Source organism: Garra rufa, chromosome 8 (genome assembly GCF_049309525.1).
Source record: "Garra rufa chromosome 8, GarRuf1.0, whole genome shotgun sequence".
NCBI lineage: Eukaryota > Metazoa > Chordata > Actinopteri > Cypriniformes > Cyprinidae > Garra > Garra rufa.
This window is the reverse complement of record NC_133368.1, coordinates 7,138,436-7,159,534: the sequence shown is the minus strand read 5'-3', so window position 1 is coordinate 7,159,534 and position 21,099 is coordinate 7,138,436. Positions and strand designations below refer to the sequence as shown.

General features: G+C 39.8%; 1 protein-coding gene across 1 annotated transcript in view; it reads left to right on the top strand.

Annotated features, from left to right (window-relative positions):
• The window catches only part of tmem198aa (transmembrane protein 198aa), a 41,014-nt gene extending 23,269 nt beyond the window's left edge, over positions 1–17,745 (top strand). Inside the window, exons 3-5 of the mRNA XM_073845683.1 lie at positions 2,402–2,977; positions 14,107–14,354; positions 14,501–17,745. Coding sequence (XP_073701784.1) covers positions 2,402–2,977; positions 14,107–14,354; positions 14,501–14,653 — 977 coding nt within the window. The 3' untranslated portion in view covers positions 14,654–17,745. The remainder of the gene's footprint in view (positions 1–2,401; positions 2,978–14,106; positions 14,355–14,500) is intronic.
• Positions 17,746–21,099: the final 3,354 nt, after the last annotated feature.

Sequence of the window (21,099 nt, the reverse complement as noted above, 5' to 3'; positions counted from 1 at the left end):
ATAGTGCAGGGTTCCCCAAATCTTACCCTGGAGGTCCAATGCGCTGCAGAGTTTAGCTCCAACCCTGATCACACTCACCTACCTGTTATTCTCTAATGATCCTGAAGACCTTGATTAGCATGCTCAGGTGTGTTTGATTGGGTAAGAGCTAAACTCTGCAGGAAAATGGATCTCGAGGTCCAGATTTGGTGATCCCTGCTATAGTGAGTGTTTTTAATTTTTCCATATCGGTTTTAATTGTTTCCAAATTCTGTTATCTATTTTTTTTGTGGATTCTGTGTTTTATGATTTAATACATATATCCTAGCAGAATTTTAAATTTGAAATCAAAAATGGTATCTAATGAAATTAGTTTACTTGAATAGTTAACAGAAAATGTATGCAAGCTTTTAAAGGATTAGTTCACTCCTGAATTAAAATTTCCTGATCATTTACTCAGCCCCCATGTCATCCAAGATGTTCATGTCTTTCTTTCTTTGGTCAAAAAAGAAATTAAGATTTCTGAGGAAAACATTCAAAGATTTTTCTCCATATAGTGAGCTTCAATGGGGATCAATGAGTTGAAGGTCCAAAATTTGTGGTTAAAAAATATATACATTTTTATTTTTTTAGAATGTGACCAATCGTTTCACCAGATAAGATCCTTATTCCTTGGGTGAGATTGTGCAGTCCTTTGCAGCTGCATTGAAACTGCAATTTCAATTGAAAGTGGGACCTTCAACCCATTTATCCCCATTGAAGTCCACTATATAGAGAAAACTCCTGAAATGTTTTCCTCAAAAAACTTAATTTCTTTTTCGACTGAAGAAAAAAAAGACATGAACATTTTGGATTTTGGACTTGGGTGAGTGAGTGAATTATCAGGAAATGTTAATTCTGGAGTGAACTGATCATTTCATTTGGCGATGAAGACCTTCAGAGTTTCAGTGTGTATTTTGTATGCAATTTTTCATCTGTAATTAAAATTGGCATGTACCTTGACATGAAAGTCAAAAGTGACTGTCCAGTTTATTCCTGCGGTGTAATAGGCTGTTAGTAGGGATGCACCGAATATTCGGCCACCGAAAATGGCCCAAAAGTGCATTTTCGGTTTTCGGCCGAAACACTTTTATCACCGAAACAACACGGCCGAAACAGTGTGTTGACGCAAACAGAAACCGCAGCCTTCACGTGCTTGTCTGAAGCAACACGTCTGCAGTGTGGACGTATTTCAGTATATCTGAGAAAGACCCACCGATAGCGATTTGCAAAATTTGTAAAGCCGAAATTTCAAGAGGGGGTTCGTCTGCAGTCGTGCGCGCAGTGATGAGAGAAGATCAGCGCATTGCGCGCAGACAGATGTAGCTTTCAGAGTGAAAAACAATGGCTTTATGTTACGTCACAATAATTTAAAGATATGTCTTTTCTATATACTGTATTTTTATGCATATTTATGTTTTAAACCATGGAGGTGAGCCAATGGATATCACACATGCAACGTGAAAACTGCGCAATATGTTAAAGTGAAAGTAAAAACTGACAGTGCTTTCAGCATCTGACGTGCATTCTCTCGGAGACAATGAGAGACGATTATACTTCATATGCTGATATTAATTTAGTCCCCTAATATTTTTCTTGTGCCCTGAACATGGTGGGGAAAAAATAAAAATAAACGTATTTTGTGTAAGGGTTGTTTTTTTGAAAGACTTAAATAAAGCTCTTAATTTTCATTGATGACTGCAGTTTTATTAGGGGTTAAGAAAGTCTTAATTATTATTTCAGGTGGTCTTAAATGTGGGACTGAAAGACAAGAATTGCGATGAAACTTCAAAAGGCTATGTATTGAATAAATATGAGCGATGCACATTTCAAAGTCATTTGCTGCGCTGCTTTGTGTACCAATCTGACAGCGCCTCCTGCTGGAAGAGAAAGACGTAGAGTTGTAAATGTGAACTGATGGATCCACAAGATAATGTGTTATAAAAATGTAAACAATTAAACAACGGCAGTAAAATATATGTATATGTTATTTAAGTAATATAATACTTGATTGATAATAATTGTTTAAATTAATATAACTGATTTATTCTTTGAAATTTTAATATTAATTTATGCAATTGCAATGCCTTGATTTTAGTAAGATTAGTACACAGTCATAGCCATAAATGCAATGGTACTAATAATTGGCATAATTCTTTCGGTGTTTCAGTTTTCGGCCTTGGTTTCCTCTTTTTCGGTTTTCGGTTTCGGCCAAGAATTTTCATTTCGGTGCATCCCTACCTGTTAGGTTTATCCATATTGAATAAAAATGTTCAGAGCTTATCATCATGACCATGCCGTTTGCTAATAAAATAATCTTCTCTTTCAAAACCATTTTCTTTCCCCAACCCCTCCTCCCCTGTCCTGCCCTCTTCTGTTGCAGGATACCGCTGCTTCAAGGCCGTAATGTTCCTCACTGGTCTGATGTTTGGTTCCATCATCATCTTCATGCTCTGCTATAAGGAGAGGGTCATGGATACTCAGCTCAGCGTGGAGGCCAGTGTGGGCATCGGCCTTGGCATAGGCACATTGTGCGGTTTGGTCACTATGCTGGTCCGCAGCGTGGGGCTCTTCATGGTCGGACTTCTCCTGGGTTTACTGGTGGCTCTCGCCTCTCTGGTGGTTCTGGAGGAGTTTTATCACCCGAGGACAGTGTGGCTTCCCCTGGGTGTGCTGCTGGGTTCAGGCATGCTGTTCGCTGTGCTCACCTTGCAGTGGCAGCGCTGTTTTACCACCCTCTCCACTGCCGTCTTCGGATCTGCTGTGGTGACTGTGACTGTGGATTATTTTGTCGAGCTCTTTGCTTTGACGCGGTACATCTATGAGAGGGTGAAGGTGGATCCACCTCGCCCAGTGTGTTGGTTCACATGGGTGGTCATGGGAGTTTGGCCCGTGTTGGCACTGCTGGGTGTTCTAATTCAGTGGAAGGTCACGGCTGAAGGATATTCACACACAGAAGGTGAGTTTGGCAAGCAGTTGTAGAGAAAGACAAAACTGGCTTAAAGGGATAGTTCAGCTAAAAGTTTACTGTCCCTCAAGTTGTTCCAAGTTTCTTTATTCTCTAGTTATTTTCTTCAAAAAAATTTTTTTATTGTGTTCAACATAAGAAAGAAACTTTGGAACAACCAGAGGATGAGAAAAAGATGAGAGAATTTTCATTTTTGGGTGAATTATCTCTTTAAGCCTTAAAGGAGAATTTCACTTCCAGAACAAACATTTAAAGATAATTTACTCACCCCTTGTCATCCAAGATGTTCATGTCTTTCTTTTTTCAGTTGTAAAGAAGTTACGTTTTTTGGGGGAAAACATTTCAGGATTTCTCTGCATATAGTGGACTTCTATGGTGTCTGCAAGTTTAAACTTCCAAAATGCAGTTTAAATGCAGCTTCAAACTAAGGGCTGTAAACAATCCCAGCTGAGGAAGAAGGGTCAGTTATTTTCTAAAAAAATAAATAAAATGTATGTACTTTTTAACCTCAAACACTCATCTTGTCTATCTCGTAGTGAACTCTGTGTATTCCGGTTCATGACAGTTAATGTATGTTAAAAAAAAAAATCTAATTTTCTTCTCCAACTTCAAAATCGCCCTACATCGCTGTTTTACCTTATTTTGTAAAGGGCATTTAATCTTCTTTGCACGTTCACTTTGTAAAAATTGGGTCTGTACTTCTGCAGCAATGTAGGACAATGAAATTGGAAAAGAAAATGAGATGTGAGTTTTTCAACATACCGTAACTGTATTGACCCATACTGAGTTCATGCAGAGCTAGACAAGATGAGCATTTGAGGTTAAAAAGCATATCAATTGTAATTTGCAATGCAATTTTTTTAGAAAATAACCAATCATTTCACTAGACAAGACCCTTCTTCCTCAGCTGAGAACATTTAGAGCCCTTTGAAGCTGCATTTAAAATGCATTTTGGAAGTTCAAATTCAAGGGCTTCATAGAAGTCTAGTTTATGGAGAAAAATCCTGAAATGTTAGCCTCAAAAAAAAACTATTTCTTTACGATTTTTTTTTTTTAATTTTTGTTCTGGAAGTGAACATCATCTTTAAGTATTCTTTCCGTATTGACTTGCAGACAGTTCGTCTGTTAATGTCTGCTAACACTGACAGATTTTTGTGTCTGAGGACAACACCGCATGTGTGAGTACTTTAAGCACTCAAAAACAAAGGTCCACTAGGTAGTGCATCCGTCCATGCTCATGGTCAGTGAAGTATACTTTAAATGGCTTGTGCGCTCTATTGTGTGCTAGATGGAGCAGAACGCAGAAAAAGAACTATACCCAGGCCAGTGTAACACAAGGGGTGTCCAATCCTGGTCCAGTCCTCAAAAAGATTAAAGAAAGCACCCCCATACCCAAAGTGCTGTTTGAAGGTACAGCCATTTGTTGTGGATTTTAGATCCATAGTGGACATTATCAAGTGCACTCATTCAATCTTATAATGCACTGCAGTAACAAGTATACAACTAATATACACTTAACTGATTATTAGAGAACACCAGTGCATTCTGAGAGTCATGCTAAATGAATCTTGCCAGAGTCCGGATTTGCTGACCTTTTTTTCCATTCACTTCTTATATTAGTGGAGTCATGTAGGGAATAGTGAATGAGGGTATATGGGGTGATTTCTGATAAAACCTAGTAATCCTCAAGTCCTTGATTAACTGGTTCAGCTGTGTTTGATTAGGATTGGAGCTCAGCTCTGTAGGAGCATGATGGGACACTCCTGCTGTAACAGTAACATCACCATTAAATCCTTTAAAGGGGTCATGACATAGATTTTTGAAAAAAAATAATTTACAGATAAATCCTTATGAAATCATTTACTTACAGTTTGTGATGCAGCTGCAGTCAGATCTAATAACGCTTCATCTTTCAACAAATGTTTCTTTGTGAACTCTCCATGACACTGTGCCTCGTTTACAAAACAACATGTTTCGAAGTCCGAACGATCCTCTGACATGATCCAGGATGCCATAATTAACTATCCACTTGTTCCTTACGCTGGGATTCTTCTGATATCTGCAAGAAGACGTGTACAAATAGTTTAAACCAAATGCGTCAAAGTAAACATTCTTTCATTCTATTTGTCCAATTGCAGACAGAATTATGTGCGTGGACTGTGTCAGAAAGCGAACGTCTGTGTACTGTATCCAGTGTAGACAAGGTAGCAGTAGAGATTGTAATTTCTATCTGCTTTTGACATGACACTCACATTCAGCGCATTAACGCGTCAACTGTTAAAGTCCCCCTGAAATCAAAATGAAAGTTTTTGGGCTTTTAGTATGAATATATTAGCCTCAAGGTTATCTATAAGCTAGTGTGCTGCAAAACAAAGACAAAATTTGTGTTTACAAGATATGGGCATTCAAAACTTACAGTCTCGTCACTTCCGCCAATATGAATCAAGGATTTGGATGATATCACTGTGCACTTCAGTTTCTCATCAAACGTTCTGTCCAATCAAATGCTCTCTAGAGTCCGTAGTGTCCCGCCCCCTACACAGAGACGCGGAGCAGATCATATGCGCTCATGTGCGGTCGGCATACATTAAACTACACAGCATCAGCATGATAATGATCACTATTTCGTTTTAGCAAGTTTCATATTGAATCTATGGGGTGATTTATAAGTCTGTGGCTATCATAAGCTTACAAATGCGGCTTTAGCGAGCTCAACGGCTCTTGCCCAGCAGATATTAATGGAACGCTATTGGCTGTTCAAAATTAGTGGGCGGGGCTGGGCGATATGTTTTTGTTTCAGTTAAAAGTACGTCACCACATAGAAGAACGCTGCGTGTTTCAAGGCACTTCAGTGGACCTTTAAGCGACTGAACACCAGTGGGTGGGGCCTATGGTTAGAAGATGACTATTCATTGATGTCTTGCTCTGGAGGCAGTGTTTATGCAAATGTTTGTGACCAGGTGATGTCACCTTGCACCTCAGATACAAGCGAGCCATTTTTGGAGTTTGATTAAATAATGCTTTGTTTGTAAAGAGGAGGATTTTTTAAGCTATGAAACTTCCATGATGTTTTAATGATACAAATACCTCTTATATGCCAAAAGATCAAGGAAAATTTCTCATGTCATGACTCCTTTAAAGGAAGGAGTGGGGTCCAAAACTTTTGAGTTCCAAAAAGTGTGAATAAACATGGTTCTTTAAAGTTTTGGACATTGGTTTTTATAATATAGACAAAATAATCCAAAACATTCTTCAGAATATCTTATTTTGTGTTCTGCAACAGTCAGAAATCCATATGAGTTTGCAACAACAGAAGTTATATTTTTGAGTTAACTATTGCTTTAAGAGGGCGTCCCTCTGTGGACTTCATTACAGCAAGGTGTCTTTCTAAAATTCCCCCCTGGGTATTCTTTTTTTGGCAGTTTTCTATATCTGGGTGTCCTAGTTAATTACTTGCTGTGGAAGTGATCCTGTGGAGATCAGACTGGCTCAGCTGTGCCCTGCATACAAGCTCCCATAGAGTCTCAGAGTGACTCAATGGGAAGGCCTGACCTGAAATTTCCATGAATGGGGATTTTTAAATTGCCTCATCACTGTCTTGTAGAAAGCAACCACCAACATGTTCAGCTGGGCAAGAGAGTATGCATTAAATTTCCAAGGGTAGAAGTCACATTATCTATAGAACTCAGTCAGGTTAGACACATTTAAAGGGATAGTTCACCCAAAATGAAAATTCTGTCATTAATTACTCCCCCTCATGTCATTCCAAACCCACAAGACTTTTGTTCATTTTCAGAACACAAATTAAGAAACTTTTGATGAAATCCAAGAGTTTTTGATCATGCATAGACAACAACACAACTACAACTAGCAACAAGAATGTTTTTGCGCATTCTGGCATAGAACTCACCTTAAGCCTTACTTAAACCAGAAACTTATTTAAACCAGAATATACAGACAAACTAAGAGAAATGGACGTTCTACGTCAAACCTCTTATACGTTTGCATCTCGGTACTCTCTAAGAATTTGCTGACTAAGTAGTTATTTCTGTTTTCATTGCGCACAAAAAATATTCTCGTAGCTTCATAACATTAAGGTTAATCCATTGATGTCACATGGACTATTTTACTGATGTCTTTACTGCGTTTCTTGAATGTGGTAGTTGCATTGCTGTCTATGGAGGGTCAGAAAGCTCTCGGATTTCATCAAAAATATCTTAATTTGTGTTCTGAAGATGAACAAAGGTCTTACAGGTTTAAAACAACATGAGGGTGAATATTTAATGTCACAATTTTCATTTTTGGGTGAACCAGCTCCTTAATTTAACACAAATGAAAACAAGGTTTGAGGGATAGACTTGGAGGCTTTACAATGGCACACACTTTGTAAAGGTCCTAAATCATGAAACTTTTTACCATTCAAAACTGTTTTTGCCAACTGAAAGACACAGAAAAACATTCTGTCAACTGAACCGTTGATATGTTGTTAAACAACTGTCACGTGAGAACAAGGAAGGGTCTGGGTCCAGGTGCAGGGAAAGGATTTTAATGAAACAAAACACAAATAAACATAAACAAAAGGCCAACACGGCACAACACGACTTGAATCAAAGATCAAAATAAACAGAACAAAAACATAATCTACAGTCAGGATCAGAACACAGAGAAACACACACGAAGACAATGCAGCCAGAATGAGTAGTGGGAAATGAGAGTTCTTATAGACCAGATAATTGTGACCAGGTGAGAGGTAATTGATTGCTAATGACAAACAGGAGTGTACAATTTGGGGAAGTGCTGTGGAGGAAGGGAAAACAGCGACCTCAGGTGGCTGAGGGAAACCCCACAGCCCAGATCATGACACTACCCCCTCCCCACGGAACGGCTCCCAGACGTTCCACAAGTCTGGAGGGTGGAGGAACGGGGGAAGGCAAATCAGGGGGAGGTACGGCGGGCCAGGCCCGTGCAGCGCAGTCACCGCCGCGTCAGGAACAGAGAGCGCGATTGCCTCCGCGTCCAGAACAGAGAGCGCGGTTGCCTCCGCGTCCAGAACAGAGAGCGCGGTTGCCTCCGCGTCCAGAACAGAGAGCGCGGTTGCCTCCGCGTCCAGAACAGAGAGCGCGGTTGCCTCCGCGTCCAGAACAGAGAGCGCAGTCGCCTCCGCGTCAGGCGCAGAGATAGCGGTCACGGCCGCGTCAGGAACAGCGAGAGTGGTCACGGCCGCGTCCGGAACAGCGAGAGTGGTCACCGGCGCGACCGGAACAGCGAGAGCGGTCACCGCCGCGTCAGGAACAGCGAGAGCGGTCACCGCCGCGTCAGGAACAGCGAGAGCGGTCACCGCCGCGTCAGGAACAGCGAGAGCGGTCACCGCCGCGTCAGGAACAGCGAGAGCGGTCACCGCCGCGTCCGGAACAGCGAGAGCGGTCACCGCCGCGTCAGGAACAGCGAGAGCGGTCACCGCCGCGTCAGGAACAGAGAGCGCGGTCACCGCCGCGTCCGGAACAGAGAGAGCGGTCACCGCCGCGTCCGGAACAGAGAGAGCGGTCACCGCCGCGTCAGGAACAGAGAGCGCGGTCACCGCCGCGTCCGGAACAGAGAGAGCGGTCACCGCCGCGTCCGGAACAGCGAGAGCGGTCACCGCCGCGTCAGGAACAGAGAGCGCGGTCACCGCCGCGTCCGGAACAGAGAGAGCGGTCACCGCCGCGTCCGGAACAGAGAGAGCGGTCACCGCCGCGTCAGGAACAGAGAGAGCGGTCACCGCCGCGTCAGGAACAGAGAGAGCGGTCACCGCCGCGTCAGGAACAGAGAGAGCGGTCACCGCCGCGTCAGGAACAGAGAGCGCGGTCACCGCCGCGTCAGGAACAGAGAGCGCGGTCACCGCCGCGTCCGGAACAGAGAGCGCGGTCACCGCCGCGTCCGGAACAGAGAGCGCGGTCACCGCCGCGTCCGGAACAGAGAGCGCGGTCACCGCCGCGTCAGGAACAGAGAGCGCGGTCACCGCCGCCGTCTTGGGAACATTAACAGCGGACGCCGCCGCATTAGGAGCAGGAATAGCGATCGCCGCCGCTTCGGGGATCGAGAAAGTGGACGCCGCCACCTTCCCGCGAAACAGCGTCTCTATCCCCGCCGCAAAGCAGGGGCGCATCCGCGCAGCCTCTGCGCTACGGGCATCTATCGCCGCCAGGCAGGCGTAGATGCACTCAAAACGAGCGGCCGACGCCGCCTCGAAGGACATCCCCGCCGTCTCGGGAACAGAACGGGGGGACGCCGCCTCCTTGAGAAAAAAATTCCTCCCCGCTGGACCCATCTTTGCTGGCTGCATTCTGTCACGTGAGAACAAGGAAGGGTCTGGGTCCAGGTGCAGGGAAAGGATTTTAATGAAACAAAACACAAATAAACATAAACAAAAGGCCAACACGGCACAACACGACTTGAATCAAAGATCAAAATAAACAGAACAAAAACATAATCTACAGTCAGGATCAGAACACAGAGAAACACACACGAAGACAATGCAGCCAGAATGAGTAGTGGGAAATGAGAGTTCTTATAGACCAGATAATTGTGACCAGGTGAGAGGTAATTGATTGCTAATGACAAACAGGAGTGTACAATTTGGGGAAGTGCTGTGGAGGAAGGGAAAACAGCGACCTCAGGTGGCTGAGGGAAACCCCACAGCCCAGATCATGACAACAACAGTACAATCCAATAGAACAAATTGTACTCCTATCCCTCACAGCCTAGTAGTTTTCATTCCTGTCAGAAATTAAATGTGGCACTACCTTGCACTAAGGTCTATGACTGATAACTTAGAACAAGAATAGATATCCCACAATAAGAACATAATTGTGGGAAGTTAAAATCAAGGCCAGAACATCTACAGGACCTTGAGCAGTTCTCTATTAAAAGTACACATACATACTGTACTTTTCCTTGTCAAGTGCACAGCTAAACCAAACATTGTGCTAATATTCAGAATTAAAGCGCGCACTGGGAAACAGGCGGCGTGAACTGCGCTGGGGGTGGTTGCCATGGCTACAAGCTGGGCCCTTGTTTGGCAGAATGGGGGAGGGGGCTGCAACAAGGAAGGGGCAGAAGAATAGAGACGAGAGTGGGAGGAGTGTTTTCTGAGGGGGAGAGCGAGAGAAAAAGATCATTACATGAATTCCCTGACAGATGGGCCACGAAGCTGTTGAGGCACAACAGAGTGACTGAATGGGCAGAAATAATCCGTCTGTTTTTAATAATGACAGAGAACAGAATGTCGATTTAGCCCTGCGCAGAGCAGAATGTGTCAAAACACTCAACGGTTTGTTTATCAGCTTGGCTTCAGACCACTGTTTGAGAAACCCAGCCAATACACACTGCATAGTGTCTTTAGAGAGTAGAATAACGCCTCTGTTTTGCAGTTGTGACCTGATGTGATTCTTCCATTGCTATCTGTCTTACTTAAAGGTCCACTAAAGTGATTTGAAATGCAGCGTTATTCTATGTGTTGACGTTATTTCAACTGAAACAGAAAAATAGGGTGGGGCATATCAAGCAGTCCCGCCCCCTTTTTAAACTAGCCAATAGCGGTTCGTTTATATCACAGCTTGGGCCAGAGCCATTGAGCTCACTAAAGCCACATTTGACAGTGTATGACAGCTACAATCTCATCTATATCGATCAAAAAAAAATATCATTCTGTTTAGAATTCAAAAGGGTCCGATACATTTTATATTCTGTGCCGACTTGCGCATACGATCCACTCCATGCTTTTGTTTCTCTGGCCCGGAGCAGACTGTGAGTATGCGCTGCGGCGGTCCATATGACACAAAGCGAAACCCTACTTCATTTGCCCCAACGGAAAGCATATTTACACTGTCTAAATCATTTCCTATCCCCTATGTAGTGTACTACATGTCATTCACTGTACAGAAAATACTTATTCTGTGAACTAGGGACCGATTTCAGCCGCAGCTTCACCGTCTATTTATAGTTTCGGGGGTGGGACACTTTGGATTCTAGAGAGCATTTGATTGGACAGAATCTGACATGAAGTTGAAGTGCAGGGTGACCAATATGGTTGATCCATATTGGTGGAAGTTAGCAGGGTTTCCGCGGGGTCTTAAAAAGTCTTAAAAAGTCTAAAATTTAAAAATCTAAATTTTAGGCCTTAAAAAGTCTTAAATTCGCTGTTCTAGGTCTTAAATAATTTCACACAGGTCTTATTTTTCCGATGTCCATGTAACGCTACCTCTAAAGCTCATTTAAATTCTCTTTTTGTTGTTTCCGTGGTGTTGTAGTTCTTTATTTCACTATTCCAAATATAATTTGCTGTATTTAAACTACAAATGAGACCAACATGCAATAGCCAATCAGCTTTCTGTTATTGGCGCGAGTCTCTCTCGGATTGTACCGCAGAAGTAAAATGGATTTAGCTTTGGGGAAGTGCAAGTTTAGCAATACTTAGCTTGAAAAAACTGAATATAGGGCTTGGCTAAGGCCAGTTGCTAACACCTGTAGATTTTTTTCTCCTCCTGTGGAAGTTACTGCGTCTTCAGACAGAATCGCAGTAGCAGAATACAGGTCAAACTACCTTTTTCTGTATATAATGTTCTCAATAATAATAATAAATATAGGTCGAGCTAGCTGACCGCCAGCCTTGGAGATACTTAAAAAAAAAATTTTTTTCCTTGCCGGACCGAACAAACCGCCTGATTAAAACTGAAGTGACAAAAACAACTAACGTTAGCGAAGCATCGAAAGGCAAGAAAGATTCATATTTTAATACATTCAAGGTAAACAGAAATTGATAATGGATAGTGTATTTCTGGTCTATTTGTGACATACTTAAACTAATGAATGTAACAGCTCTCTAAAGAAACACACTGAGGTAAAAATTTAAAATGTATAGTTTATTTATAACATGATATAGTTCAGTAATATACCAAGTGAGCTTTTTGCTGAATATTCTCACAATTACAAATGTTACATTAATTTTAGCTCAATGAACAAGTAGTTAGTCAAGTAGTTACTTACATATTAGACAAAATATTTTCACTGTTTTGTTCTGTTTCACCAACGAAAATAGTTCCAAACAAGGATCGCAGCAGAAGCATTCTCCTAGCAACGTTCTGCTATGATTCAGCGTTTTGCTCAAATCAGTTGAAATAACTCGCTCATGAATAGAGTGCGGATCAGGCCGCATTTTTCTGTCCGAGCCTGGCCCGCGTCCGACAGAGCAGTTACCGAGCCCGACCCGAACCCGACAGGCATTAAGATATTTATGTCCGAGCCCGATCCCAGCCCGACACAGTTAAAATCTTTTTTTTTTCTCATACTAATGACACGTGCAGTTTTTTGTGTGGAAAGCCCGCTTTTATTAAGCAACTGTAGGAAGGCGTTCGGAAATGTCAACAGATGAGCGCATCAGTGCACACGGGGCAAAAAGCGCTGTTATAACACAGGCGCACTATCGCGCTGATGTAACCGAGCCCGACCCGAACCCGAGCATCCTTTCTAAATATCTGTCCGAACCCGGCCCGGCCCGTCGGGCTCGGCTCGGGTATCCATCCTCTACTCATGAAGTGACTTACCGCCACCTGCTGGTAGTTTAGTGTGTTTAAAAGTATGCCTCCACACCCAACATTTCTAATTTATATATTTATAAATCAATAAATGTATTTAAAACATTAATCTCACTTTTAATTTTGCAGTGTAAATTGTGTAATCTCACTGCTAACAGCCATTTAGAATTTATTGATAAATTCATAAAATAAATTTCAAAGGTAATGCATACATTTCAAAAGTAAAAAAAAAAGGCCTTTATGAAGGTAAATCAAATATGCAGATTTAAGATGTAAAAGCTAATAGAGCACTGATGAAAATATTGCTTCAGAATTTTTTTTTTACATCAGATATTTCTAGTGGTACTTTTATGGGGATATTTTGTGTGGAATAGTATCTGCTGATATGAAAAGTTCACTGTATATCGTAGTAATAAATTTAATTTATGACAGCCATGAAATTGTGTTTACTTTTTACATTAAACACATTAAATATTACATGTATGCATGTAATATAATATCTATTTCATTACAGGTTTAGGTCTTAAATTTCATATAAGGTGGTATTAAAAAGGTCTTAAAAAGTCTTAAATTTCACTTGTTCATATCTGCAGAAACCCTGAGTTAGAGACTGTACGTTTTAAATGCGTCTATTTTGTAAATGCAAGTTTAGAGGCACACTAGCTTATAGATAACCCAAAAATGAAAATTAGCCCATTATTTACTTACCCTCCAGACATCCTAGATGTATATGACTTCCTTCTTTCAGACGAATCCAGTTGGAATTATGTTAAGAAATATCCTGGCACTTCAAAGCTTTAGAATGGCATAATAAAGTGCATCCGTCCATAATAAAAAGTGCCTCACCTGGCTCCAGGGGGTGAATAAAGGCCTCCTCTAGTAATTTGAGGCATTTTTGTAAGAAAAATATCCATATTTAAAATGTAATAATCACTTTAATCTAGCTTGCGCCAAACATTTGTTTAAAAGAGCAAAGGAAGCAGTTACTTTACTTTAGCAAAGGAAAACCAGAATCCTCTGACATTATCCTTTACAAATCCTCATTTTGTACTCCTAATTCGTGACCATTGTTTCGTTTTGGCATGTTCGTCACTTCTGAGCAGCGCATGCGCAATGCTGACGTCATGTCAACTGCCCAAAACTGATTTTGTGTATGACCAGTTGGTGCAAGCAAGATTAAAGTGATTTTAGAGTAAAGTGAGTAAATATGGATATTTTTCTTACAAAAAATGCATCGATTCGCTACAAGAGGCACTCTTTATTATGGATGGATGCACTTTATTAGACTTGTTTTGGACTGATAAAGAGAAACACCCACATATGCCATTCTAAAGCTTGAAAATATAATTTTTAACATAACATAATGAATTAATCTGAAAGAAGGAAGTAATAAACAACTAGAATGCCTGGAGCGTGAGTAAATAATGTGCTAATTTTAATTTCTCTTTAATTGTAACATATTCATACTAAAAGCAAAAAAAACTAAATTTTGATTTCATCAGGAACTTTAAATTTCTTCTTCTGTTGTTGTTGTTGTTTTTTTTAAAGTCTTCATCAGTCACCAGCAGAGGCGTGTGCAGTTAATGCGAATCCGTCAAAAGGAAGAAAGAAGGGAATGCCGAAAGAAAAAGAAGAAAAAGCCACAGAAACAGCCGCCACAGCAACAGAAGTACCACCACCCCCCTCAGACCAACCCTCATCCCCCAAACCCTCCTCCCAAATTGCAGCATCCCGAGCCTACCCACCGCCGGAAACCCAACACCATTCGCCGCTTTGACGGAGATGTACTTTCTCCAGTAAGTATCAGTCATCCAACTCGCCTCAAATCCATCTGCCAGTTCACATTATCTTGAAAGTAGATCTGCGAAACCTGACAAACGAATCCCTATGTTTATCTTTTCAATTTATCAGAGGTTGATTACACCTTCGCTTTCTCTTTCAGAGTTACATCCAGAACTTCCGTGACAGACGTACGGACAGGAGGGGCTACTCCCATGGCAGGTTGATTGGCGGCTCACATGTTGTCGATGTGGACTATGACTACGGCTCCCAAGTGCCCCTAACAGCCCATACAGGCCCTGCAGTGAGAGGTTGACCTTGCACCCTTAAATGAACAGGAATTGCACTGCACAAACCATTCCGAGAACTGAAAACATTGCGGCTGGATCAGATCTTAGAGCATGTGGTTACCTCAGCCGTCACAATGGCTGACGGGACTCTCATACCCAAATCGATTTGCTGTATTACCATGTCTTTAATGCAGAACTACAAAACAGTGTGGAACCACAGCATTTTAACTCCATTATATATTGCTGAAGATGGTTGTGGTATGTGTGTCTGCTCCTCCGAGGCTCGTCTTCCCATAATTAGGCTGCTGTTTCACTCCGTCCGAGAAGAACGCTCTCATTACCGCAGCAGAAGTTTTAAAGAAGATCCATTATGTTCTGAACTGAATCTGAATCTCGGGACCAAATACGGCCTTGGCTTTTATGCGACTAAGCCTGTCATATAGCATGCACAGGTTCTGCCAGACAGAGTATTTGTATATCCAGTTTACACATTCAAACTTCAGTCCTCCTGTTCGTTTCTGACCTTTTAAAGATGTTTCAGATAACATTATGTTTACAGCACGGACAGGGAGGTGTGTATCATTTTCTTAACGTTTCAAAAGGCTTTATCTGCTCTGTGTCAGGGCCTACACGAAATCTGTCAAACCGTGTATGGTGAACACAATCTCTGTTCAGTCTGAGCCTATTGCACAAGCATATAATGAAATGTTTGTTCATTTATCGCTAGCCAGTGCATGTGGGGAAAGTGCCACCATTGCTTCTGTGTTGTAAATATACAAGTTTAATGATTTTAGTTGGGATAGTTCACCCAAAAATGAAAAATCAGTCATTAATTACTCACTCTCATGTTGTTCCAAACCTGTAAGAGGTTTATCTTTATAACACAAATTAAGATATTTTTGATGAAATCTGAGTGCTTTTTAACCCTGCATAGACCTCAACACAACTGACATGTTCAAGGCCCAAAAAGGTAGTAAGGACATTGTAGGGCCCTATGATTTCCACAATGTATTAAACACGGACGGAATCACGGAATCCATCATAAAAACAGAATTCACTGTATAACTTGGAATGTCATGGAATTGGTCAAAGTTTGGATGAATTTTTTTAAAATTCAATTTATTTCAATATGAATCGTTCATGTTCTGCGTGTCAAACTATCGTCATATCACATACACACAGAAATTTAAATATATATGTAATGCAACCCATCTAAATAAAAGTTTGGTTTAACTTGAAGACATATATTACTATTGTTTAGTCGATTGTACATAATACTACTACTACTATTATTACTAAAATGGTTAAAACTTTATTTATTAAGGAATAATCACACAATATTTTCATGTTTTCATTTTATTAGCAACTTTTTAATTATCATTTGATTAAAAAATAAATTAAATTAATATTTTATGCCTTCATGTAATAACTAGAAAAAAATTAATATTGTAAAAATATTGTAAATTAAACTTTAATAAAGTAACTTGTTTTTATGCATTCAAATAATTAGACATGCTTAAACAAAATTTGGTAACAATAAAACAGAAGAAAGAAAAGAGAAGGATTCTCTTTAGAATCAGAGAAGAAAAAACATTGCATAGGGCCCTAAACATGTAATTTTTGTTAAACCTTTAATAAATTGATGTAAAATTGTATACGTTTCATAATTTTCTTTATGATTAATAAAATGTAATAAATAAAAAAATCCAGAAAAATTAAAATGGAATAAACGGAATCCAGAAAAAATTAGGATTAGGAAAAAACTGAATTTGGAAAAAATGAAATGGATTTCATAGAGCCCTAAAATTATGTGTCATCACTGGTTTAACCATAATATTATGAAGCGACGGAAATATTTTTGTGTTAAAGAAAACAAAAAGAACGACTTTATTCAACAGTTTCTTCTCTTTCATGTCAGTCGTCGTAGCTTCATTAAATTCAGTTTAACCACTGATATCACATGGAGTGTTTTATCGATGTCCTTACTACTTTCTGGGCCTTCAACGCACATACTAGTTGCGTTGCTGTATATGCAGGGTCAGAAAGCTGTCGGATTTCATTAAAAATATCTTAATTTGTGTTCTGAAGATGAACGAAGGTCTTTATGGACATAAGGGTGAACCATTAATGACAGAATTTTCATTTTTGGGTGAACTAACTCTTTAAGGCGTAGTATCTAGAGACTGTTTGGGTGGCTCCCAGTTAAATCTCAGGGGCTGTGGCATCAAGAGGAGCCCTAACGATGTAACTGTGAACACTATGGGATTTTGTGTGACTGATTTAAGTGTCCTTGCCTACAAGAGAGAGTTTTGAAAGGGATTAAAGAAAGATGCCTAAGAGGGGTGGAAGAGATTTACAATGGTGGACTTCTCACAGAAAATGATGTTGTGTATTTCTGTGTGTCGAAAGCATGAAAAAGAGAGACGGAGAGAGTGTCTATGTGTATTTGGAGTGTTTTGTGTGGATGTGTGAAAGCATTTGTCATACTGTGAGTCTGCAGCAGATTGGCAGCAGGGTTAAGTCTTAATTTCTGATTTACCTTCATGTTCGGATGTGGGGTGATTTCACACCCAGTTTCCCCTCTGTGTTTATCAGGGCTGTCGGAGCAATGAAGAGTCAAAGTCTAATCTTTTCCTCACTCTGAAGTAGTGAAAGGGCTCAAAAGCTTAAATTCCTCTCTGTTTACCGTCTTTTAAAGTTACAGCTTGGCTCTCTTGTACATTTTTGTACATTGTCTGAATGTAAATAGCTTACATTTCTGTATTATTGCTAGTGCTTTTAATTTTGATTTTTCTAATCAGTGGTTACATCTGTGTTGAAGAATTGTCTTTTTGAATTGTCCCATTGATAGTCATTTGTAATTATAATTTATTTCTAATTTATTAGATTAAGACTTCAAGTGGAGCTCTGTATGTTATTAAATTGATGTTGACCATTATTATTATGATTATTATTATTCTTGAGCATGTATTTGTACAGTACTGATAACCATAAATGTTGTGCTCCTGAAGTCAAGCATTCAAGTGTATGTGTCTGTGTCTCACTTAACAAACTGCGGTTTAAAAAAGAAGTTGGCAGATAGATGGCAAAGAACGTGGCGGTGGATGCCTTTGAGGCACGGGGTGAAACATATTAAATTCTGCAAACTAGTTACTTGCGGGAATGCACTGGCAATAAAGACAAAACATGCTCAAGTAGCTCTGTGATGCACAGCATAATTTTCCATTTCGAAAATAAATGTGCATATCCCTGCAGGGGTAGAATTCATTTACACAGAGGAAAATGAAAAATCACATTAAAATGGATTATTGTTGTCATCCTATTGTTTTACTTGCAAATTGATGGAAAGAGCTACAGATGTGATTTCAGCTGTGTGTTTTAAACTATCCGAGATGTCTCGAAATGCAGTTTTTCAGAATACACAAATACACTCACTTACGAGCTGTTGGGTAATTTTAACTGGTAAATTAGTTCAACATCAAATTTAAATATACCCTTGCTTTTCTGCAATGGTCACATACATCTTTTAGAAGGTAAAAGAGTCTAGTTTATGTATACTGAGTCTCAGACAGAGGGGCTGAGCCGATAACGCTTCTCTTTCATTTATGAGTACGTGCTCAGAATACACACTTGGCGGTCTAGATTTTCTGGATTAGAAGACACTATCAGCTAGTTTTAGCATGATTATATGCTCCCAATTACAGCCTGTTTTGTACTCTCTTATAATAATAGCCCACGGTCTCTGTGTGACATTTCTTGTCATTTCATTTAAAGGGAGAACCCCATCTTCAATCCAACACTAACAATACTAAAAGCCACACTCTGGAAAAAAAGGTACAACATTTTATTTTATTCTTACATCTTTGTACCTTATTGCATAGTACCTTTAAGATACATATTAGTACTTTAAAATACCTCTTTAGTACCTAAAATGGCTTTTCACGATGTCCTTACTACCTTTCTGGGCCTTGAGCGTATGTGCTAGTTACTTTGCTCTCTATGGAGGGTAAGAAAGCTCTTGAGTTTTACCAGAAATATCTTAATTTGTGTTCTGAAGATGAACTAAGGTCTTACAGGTTTGGAACGGTGTGTTTTATGGATGAGCAGCCATATTGGAGATGTAAACAACAGCATGATTTCAGTGTTAATGTACTAATGTCTAAACCGAAGGACTTAGTAAGCAGGAAAGGGCACAATATTTTGACAAAATAAAGTTAATAGGTAGTAAAGATATATACAAGCAGTATTAATTAAGATATTAGCTTAATATTTCATCTACCTGACCGGAAATGATAAGATCAAACACGAATGTTGTCGAGATTCTTGCCCTGGAAATCCTGCTTCAGTTTGGCCATCCACAAAAGCCTTTTGTTCCTCAGTTTTTTTCACTCTTCTCCTTGATTTTTTTTATAACTTTTGACAGTCTATAGTCCTCCAAATGTTTTTTCCCAGTCCGACCGATTAATACAGCCCAAAACATGACAGTAATCGAACATTTTCAACAGCAATAATCCGCTAAATTTGCGAGTTTGCATCGGTTCAGTGGCATTGTTTACGTTCTTTGCCGCCAGTATAGCCAATTGATGAGTGATGACACGTCGTAAAAACACTCCATAGGCTAATTTATGCTGAATGGACGTTTCAATGGATTATAAAGGTAAGAAATTCGCGTGTTTTCCGTCACCATTTGTCATTTCCCATTTTAGAAAATGTGCGGTGTTTCCGTGACTATAAAAAGCATGTGAAAAGTCTGTTGCTAAGCATCAAGCCGTAACATTGTAACACCGCATTGTTTGACAATAACTCCTGTCGCTCCTGCACAGGCTTTTTCTTTATCCTGGTCTAGGTAAAAACAGTGCTAAACCCCATTTACAAGTGCGAAACGTTCTTTATTCTGTGTTTAAAAAACAGGGTTTAGAAGTCCACACACCGCCCTAGTGACAGTTTTGTACTATTTTTTGAGTATTTTTGAAATCTGGTGATAAGAAAAGACTGCATGCTGGTTCATTAATCACGTCTGTATCTTTGGGGTGCTTTGTGCTAAATTCTATCAATTTAATTCGATTAAAATGAATTAGATAAAAATTGGCTGCATTTTTATCAACTGTCTCCTTATAAATGTGAGATGTTGAGAGTTCAGTGTTTCAACCTTTCAAATATTAAAAAAAATATTTAGATTTCTCCAGCTTGCAGCAGCATTACCCTCACTTTTCATTTTTATTTTCAAACCTTGCACTGACACAGAAACAGACACGCAAGCCTGAAACACAACATAGCCCAGGAGGCTTTCTAAAGGTCAGAGTTAACGCAAATAAAAGAGTCTCATTAAGGTTATGATGATGCGCTCATAACCTGTCAGTATAAAGTGAGGTAACTGTAAGGTGACAGAGTGAAGGTTATAGCGGTGTGAGTTTGCACATATGCGACTGCCTTCGCCTCAGGAACAAAAAGCTGGATGCTGAATTAGGACCGAAGGTGGTATTTTACTGTGAAATCTCTTAGCATGGTTTACTCAACCTGTCAGTTTGTTCCCTGTTGTGTTTTATTTGGATCTCTAGCAGGTGTAAATTGGTTTAAACACCTATTTAAAGTTTTTTGTGAACTTTAAAGGAAAAGTTCACTTCCAGAGTGAAAATTTTCTGATAATTTACTCACCGCCATGTCATACAAGATGTTAATGTCTTTTTTTCTAGTCTAAAAGAAATTAAGGTTTTTGAGGAAAATATTCCAGGATTTTTCTTCATATAGTGGACTTCAATGGGGATCAACACGTTGAAAGTCCAAATTGCAGTTTCAATGCAGCTTTAAAAGGGCTCTACATGATCCCAGCCAAGGAATAAGGGCCTTATCTAATGAAACGATTTGTCATTTAAAAAAAAAAAAATTATATACTTTTTAACCACAAATGCTTGTCTTGCACTAGCTCTGCGAGTCTTAACACACTTCGTAATCACATTGGAAAAGTTACACGCGGTTTGTTTGTACGTGTACTTCGGTTCAAAAAGGTAGCATAGGGTGAAAAACTCCATCTTATTTTTTCCTCCAACTTCATCTGACATCATTGTTTTACTTTTTTTTTGTAAATGCCATTTGACTTTCTTTGCACGTTTCTTTGTACATGGTTAAGTAAAGTGAACGCTAATATACAGTCAAGCCCGAAATTATTCATACCCCTGATAAATTCTGACTTAAAGTTACTTTTGTTCAACCAGCAAGTTTTTTTTTTTTTTTGACCGGAAACGACACAGGCTTCTCCCAAAAGATAATAAGACAATGTACAAGAGGCATCATTGTGGAAAAAAAATATTACTCATCTTTTATTTACATTTGAACAAAAAGTGGCATGTCCAAAATTATTCATACCCTTCTCAATAATGAATAGAAAAGCCCTTCTCCTTTTTTACGCCAAATGAAGGCTTCATCATTGTGGCCAAACAATTCAATTTTTGTTTCATCTGACCATAAAACAGAA